The sequence below is a fragment of the Acipenser ruthenus genome, chromosome 12, assembly GCF_902713425.1.
Source record: "Acipenser ruthenus chromosome 12, fAciRut3.2 maternal haplotype, whole genome shotgun sequence".
In the NCBI taxonomy this organism is placed as follows: Eukaryota; Metazoa; Chordata; class Actinopteri; order Acipenseriformes; family Acipenseridae; genus Acipenser; species Acipenser ruthenus.
Window position 1 is genome coordinate 3,131,025 of NC_081200.1, and position 5,713 is coordinate 3,136,737.

Consider the following 5,713-nt stretch of genomic DNA (forward strand, 5'->3'; position numbering starts at 1 on the left):
AACAGAGCTGTGGTCGTGAATTCCTAAAGAAACTATTGGGGGAGAAGGACATCTGCCCACGAGAATCCATCGACATCTGCCGCACTTTCTTCAACTTACCGGACTTGTTTCCCTTTCTTTCTTTCTTTCTTTCTTTCTTTCTTTCTTTCTTTCTTTCTTTCTTTTTAATAGTTCATAACAGATGTTAACGGTGGTCGTTTTATAAAAGTCAGATGGTTATGCAAATGCTTGAACGGCAAACAGAGACAGCATTAGCATATTTACTGTGTGCATTTATGTATGTATCCATTATGTATGGATGGATGCAAAATGTATGTTTTCATCGTCGGAATGCTGGGACTAACACTCGCGGAATTGTGGCTACGGTATTGAATCAACACGTGTTAGGAAGGACCTGATAAGGATGGTTAGTTTCTGAAGGGGTGTAATTCACGTGGATGGGCTAAACATCGAAGAGACACACTCATATACAGCGCGATATAACCCGAACCCTATCCCCATTCTGATACGATTGTGCAAAAAGATTTACACATTAAGTACATTGTAACTGTGCATAATAACATGGTAATTACGTGTAAGTCCACATGCATTTTTCTAAGTAACTCCTATGTAAATACACAGTAATTAGAGACACTTATTGTAAAGCGTCACCCTTTAATCTTGCATTTCATACTTCTAGGACATGCAGATATTTCAAAGTCAAAACTATAAAAGTAAACGCAGCTGCTTCCTGGTACTTCCTGTGCTGTAGGGCAGATTCATTCAAATGATGAAGCAGCAATATGGCCATATGACCAACCACACAGGAAGTGACTGCATACCAGGAAGAAGCATTTTCATTTTTATTTGTAGGGGGTTATATCGCAAATTGAACTCACTGAGCGAAAGCTGTTTGTGAGCCCCAAACCCACACAAGAGGAAAGAGAACAGGCTCAAAGCGCTTACTGGCACCCCTTTAAGGCGGGAGACGTTACAAACTATCCGTGACAACGATGCGGCTCTAAAGAACTGGTGAAGTGACTTAAAAACCAGCAGGAAGGGTGATAAACAATGGCAACCTGGTTTTCATTCAGTGCCTGCGGGTGTATAGATTTCGTGTATTGTAGGTACAATGTCGTCAGTTCATTAGAATCAAATCCCAGGTGTAATCGAAGTAATTACAGACTCGTGTTACTCCCTGGGAACTTCAGAAAAAAAAAATAAGATTCGAACAACCGTTTTTTTTTGTTTGTTTTTTATACTGGAGGGTAGAGGGTTTCACCATGGTAAAGGGTTCTAGGGTGGACATCTGTCGCCTCTTTGGGCGGGCAAGTTGGCTATTGAAAGTGAGCAGTGACCTGTCAGCCCTGATTAATGGGCGGGAGCCTGTGGGATCGACCCAGTGTGTGGGAAAATAATTCAGCCAGAGAGGGCTCTTATTCACATGCTAATTCGTGCGTATAAATAGCGAGGCTGCGGACTGCGGAGGCCGCATAGATACACCACATTTCAAACGAGAACGATCTAACTGAAAAAAAAGACATTCGGCTTTGATAATTGCAAAGCATACTGAATGAAATGACCGCCACCACGATGGGACACAGCAACGTGGACAGCGTTTCTAGTTCTAAAGAACAGAGAAAGGTAGGGGCTTTGGACCAGAAAACAGGGAAATCAAATCTAATCATTTTAAGAAGAGAAAACAGCAAACAAACACACAAACAAACAAATAATACTAACAATCAATTAAAATATATTTATTTCAAAGCAATTGCGTTTATGTTTATTTTCTGTTTCTAGCTGAGAAAGCCGCTGGTTGAAAGAAAAAGACGTGAAAGGATCAACACCTGCTTGGACCAGCTCAAAGAAGCAGTAGTTGGCGCCTTTCGTCTTGATGTAAGTAGCTGGTTCTGTTGCGTGTTCTCTCTCTCTCTCTCTCTCTCTCTCTCTCTCTCTCTCTCTCTCTCTCTCTCTCTCTCTCTCTCTCTCTCTCTCTCTCTCTCTCCCTCTCCCTCTCTCTCTCTCTCTCTCTCTCTCTCTCTCTCTCTCTTTCTTTTTTTGTCACAGTAGAACAAAGTAATTTAGCGAAAGAGAGGTATTGTGGTTTGTGACGTTGATTTTAAAATGCTGTCCTTGTCTCTAACAGCAATCAAAGCTGGAAAAAGCTGATATCCTTGAAATGACCGTGAAGCACCTGCAGAATATCCAAAACAATAAAATGACGAGTAAGTGTAGCTTTTAAATCATTATTTTATACTATATATATATATATATATATATATATATATATATATATATATATATATATATATATATATATATATATATATATATATATAATGTGTAAGCGCTGTAGTTTAGCCCAGTTTAGTTATTTGCGATGAATTCTGTTCTTGGGGCAGATCTACCCCGCATGATAACACATCTCCAGTGATTGGTTTACTATGGAAAGGAGGCGGGGTTTTGTTTCAATGACATTTCTCCAATGATTGGTTTACATTTGGAGGCGGGGTTATTTTTGACTTTTGAAAGAAGCCACTGATTTGGAGGGAGTTGTTCGTTAAATTACTTTTCGATTTAGAAAGATTTGTAAGAGGTGTTCCTGAAATAATAATAATAATAATAATAATAATAATAATAATAATAATAATAATAAAAACAAACTTAATTTGCTTAAACTTGCAAAGTTTTACTTGCTATTTTAACAACACATAAATATGAATTATTCCATACCTGTAGGCTACATAATTATAGACGGCCTAATATTATTGTTAAAATGAATGACTATGAATGACCGCTTTTGTGAACTTCATTCCTGCAAACGCATGCATATCTATATGTTTGGTCATGCAGTAAATAATAGCAAAATAGTGTGACATTGTGAAAATGTAGGATGCAATTTTGAAACATAGCTCTCTGAATAATACTCAAAATAAGAATATTATATAGAAAAACCAGATACTCTATTACTAGCCTAAATTAAGTAAAACAATACCTTCCTTATTAATACAATTGGGGCTGCATGTTGGAAAATGTTGCTTAATTAATATGAGAGGAGCTTAAATAAATGCTTTATAAATACAGGTAAATCTCTGAAAACGAAGATGTTAAAAAATAAAGCTTACAAATAAGCTTACTTAATTAACACTGTAAAAGTATGCATGCACGTTTTGTTAAAATAGCAAGCAAAACTTTAGTTAAATGAGCACGAACTCCCCAGAGTGTTTTTAAGGAACACCTCTTACAAAGCTTTCTAAATCGAAAAGTTTATAAGTTAATATAAATGAATAAATAACTCCCTCCGAATCAGTTCTTTCAACGATCCAAAGTCAAAAATAACCCCGCCTCCAAATGTAAACCAATCAATTGGAGAAATGTCATTGAAACAAATCCCCGCCTCCTTTCTATAGTAAACCAATCAGATTGGAAATGTGTTATTCTGCCAGCGGGGCATCTCCCCGTAGAACAGAATTAATCGCAAATAACTGAACTGAGCAATAGGCTCGTGGCTCAACGGAAAATGTATTAATTTTTTGTAAAATAGTGCAGGTTTCGGTATTAACACCAAAACATGGCAGGAACTTGATCAATGCCAAGTTCAATAAAGAAACGCCGTGTTTTTTTCCCCCTCAGTTACTTTGTTGTTTATTCTGTTACTTAAAACTTGTTTTACATACAACACATTTTAAAATCAGCTGTTTAAGTCATAGTTTGCGCATAACGGCTTAATATGAATGGTGTATTCAGCCTCTATTTTCATCTCTAATACACGGGGACCAACATGTAAGCGAGGCTATATATTTCAAAGTTGAGAAAAAAGTCAACACATTTAAGTGGGCGATGAAAAGGGGTACACTGGATAATAAAGGGAACAAGGAGATGTGTTTTAATAGAACTTGCCATGAAATTATATAGATGTCAAAAAAAATTCTTAAAGTGACCGATAAACCGCTGCATATATATTATGGGTTAAACAGAACTGCTCCTGGGGACCATGGATGTTCCAAGGCCGTTGTAAAATATTTGGCTTGCTTGCTTGCTACCTTCCTGCTGTGTTCGAGGAGAACGAGTGTAACACCTCTTTTCACCACTAGGCGGCCCCAGCTACAACAGAGACACACCAAGCTTCCATTGCTGCACTGACACCGATTTCCAATTCTGATTTCACAGCTGATTCGACTGTGGGCCTGGAAGCGCAGCAGAGGTACAGCACGGGCTATATCCAGTGCGTGCACGAACTCCACAACCTGCTTCTAACGTGCGAGTGGATGGACAAGACACTGGGGGCCCGTCTGCTTAACCACCTGCTTAAATCTCTGCCACGATCCAAACAGGAGACGTGCACGCCAGCCCTCAGACCTGCTACCCCAGTCACTCCCTGCTGCCCCCCTCACCACCTCCAGGGCTCCCCCGTATCCTGCGGGGCTGCTCCAGACCAACAGTTTGGGGGCTGTGACGTCAGCTTTGCGAGAGACGTGGCGTCAGAGAATAGGGAGCCCGCTCCCGACTACCCGTCGGGACCCATGAGGCAGCAGGCGTGCCGCCTCTTTAACATCCCAGGCTCGCTGGATATGTGGAGGCCATGGTAACAGAGGAATGCGAACCTTTCTGTTCTGCACGTTCTAGACTCGTCTTACTTTATGTATCTTATAGATATGCTTCTCGGGACTCCTGTGGGGCTGTACTGTTCCAGTAGGCGCATTGAGACCCTGGTTACTTCACGCTCAAGTAAACCACCACGTTTAGCCTGCATTGTAGAAGGCTATTATTTGTTTATTTATTGAAATAACTAAGTTATTAAATAGAGACATTCTCTCTTAGGTGTTAAAGTGATTAATGTATAATTAACTTGTATATGCATTCTTTTCTCTCTTGTTTGTAATTTAAACGTATTAACCCAACATTAATAAAATATTGTATTTATGCTTGTATGTTCGTGTATATTTTTCATTTAGGTCGCTCTCTCTCTCCATCTCTCTCTCTCTGTCTCTCTCTGTTTTAAAGGAGCTATAACTGCAGTGTACAAATTATACAAACTATACAAACGTTTATTAAATTATGACCCCAATTTAATAAGAATATTTATCATAAGATTTGCCGCACCTGTGGTTGTCCAAGTTAGTCCATTATTAATCTGTGAATTAAAACAAACAAACAAACAAAAAAAACAACTATAGCTAGAAAATGTATTTAAAAACAAGCAAACATCAACACTTAATTAAACCGGATAATCGCTCAAACAATATCCGTATTATAAATAAATGCACTGTTGACTACAACTTTCCAGTTGAATTTGAAACATGTGACCACTGAATTCCTTCTAATGTGTCTTGCTGGCTAGACTCACGGCACACCACTCGATTCAGAAACACACATTTGATGACAGTGAAAGGGGTGAAAAGTTTATTTTTATTGTCATGCAAGACATCCTAAAATAAACATCACACCATGTCATTAACCCGCATCGGAGCTATAGTGACACATTATGGAAATGCTCGCGCGTTTGAAGTTCTATTGGATCAGCAACTTTCGAGCCGTGTCCGCTTCTGATCTAACAGCGTTAGAAACAGTAACACGGCGGTGCTACAAGCATCACCACGCTGTCACGACATAATTACATCGGCACCACGCTGTCACGACAGAATTACATCTGCCCCACGCTGTCACGACAGGATTACATCTGTCATCAAATAAGGCAGCGACTCCCTTCGAAATGTTACTATGCAGGTCTGTC

The 5,713-nt window shown here is 39.3% G+C and overlaps 1 protein-coding gene across 1 annotated transcript; it reads left to right on the top strand.

The window, feature by feature from the left end:
* The first annotated feature begins 1,437 nt into the window (after positions 1–1,437).
* LOC117416493 (transcription cofactor HES-6-like) lies at positions 1,438–4,910 on the top strand. Its single transcript, XM_059034333.1, has 4 exons — positions 1,438–1,623; positions 1,780–1,875; positions 2,126–2,204; positions 4,150–4,910. The coding sequence occupies exons 1-4, from the start codon at positions 1,558–1,560 to the stop codon at positions 4,566–4,568; spliced, it is 660 nt and encodes a 219-aa protein (XP_058890316.1). The 5' UTR covers positions 1,438–1,557; the 3' UTR covers positions 4,569–4,910.
* Positions 4,911–5,713: the final 803 nt, after the last annotated feature.

Coding starts and splice junctions, on each gene's coding strand:
- LOC117416493 (XM_059034333.1), top strand. CDS start 1,558: ATGACCGCCACCACGATGGGACACAGCAACGTGGACAGCGTTTCTAGT. Junction 1,624..1,779: donor GTTCTAAAGAACAGAGAAAG/GTAGGGGCTTTG, acceptor TTCTGTTTCTAG/CTGAGAAAGCCGCTGGTTGA. Junction 2,205..4,149: donor CCAAAACAATAAAATGACGA/GTAAGTGTAGCT, acceptor CTGATTTCACAG/CTGATTCGACTGTGGGCCTG.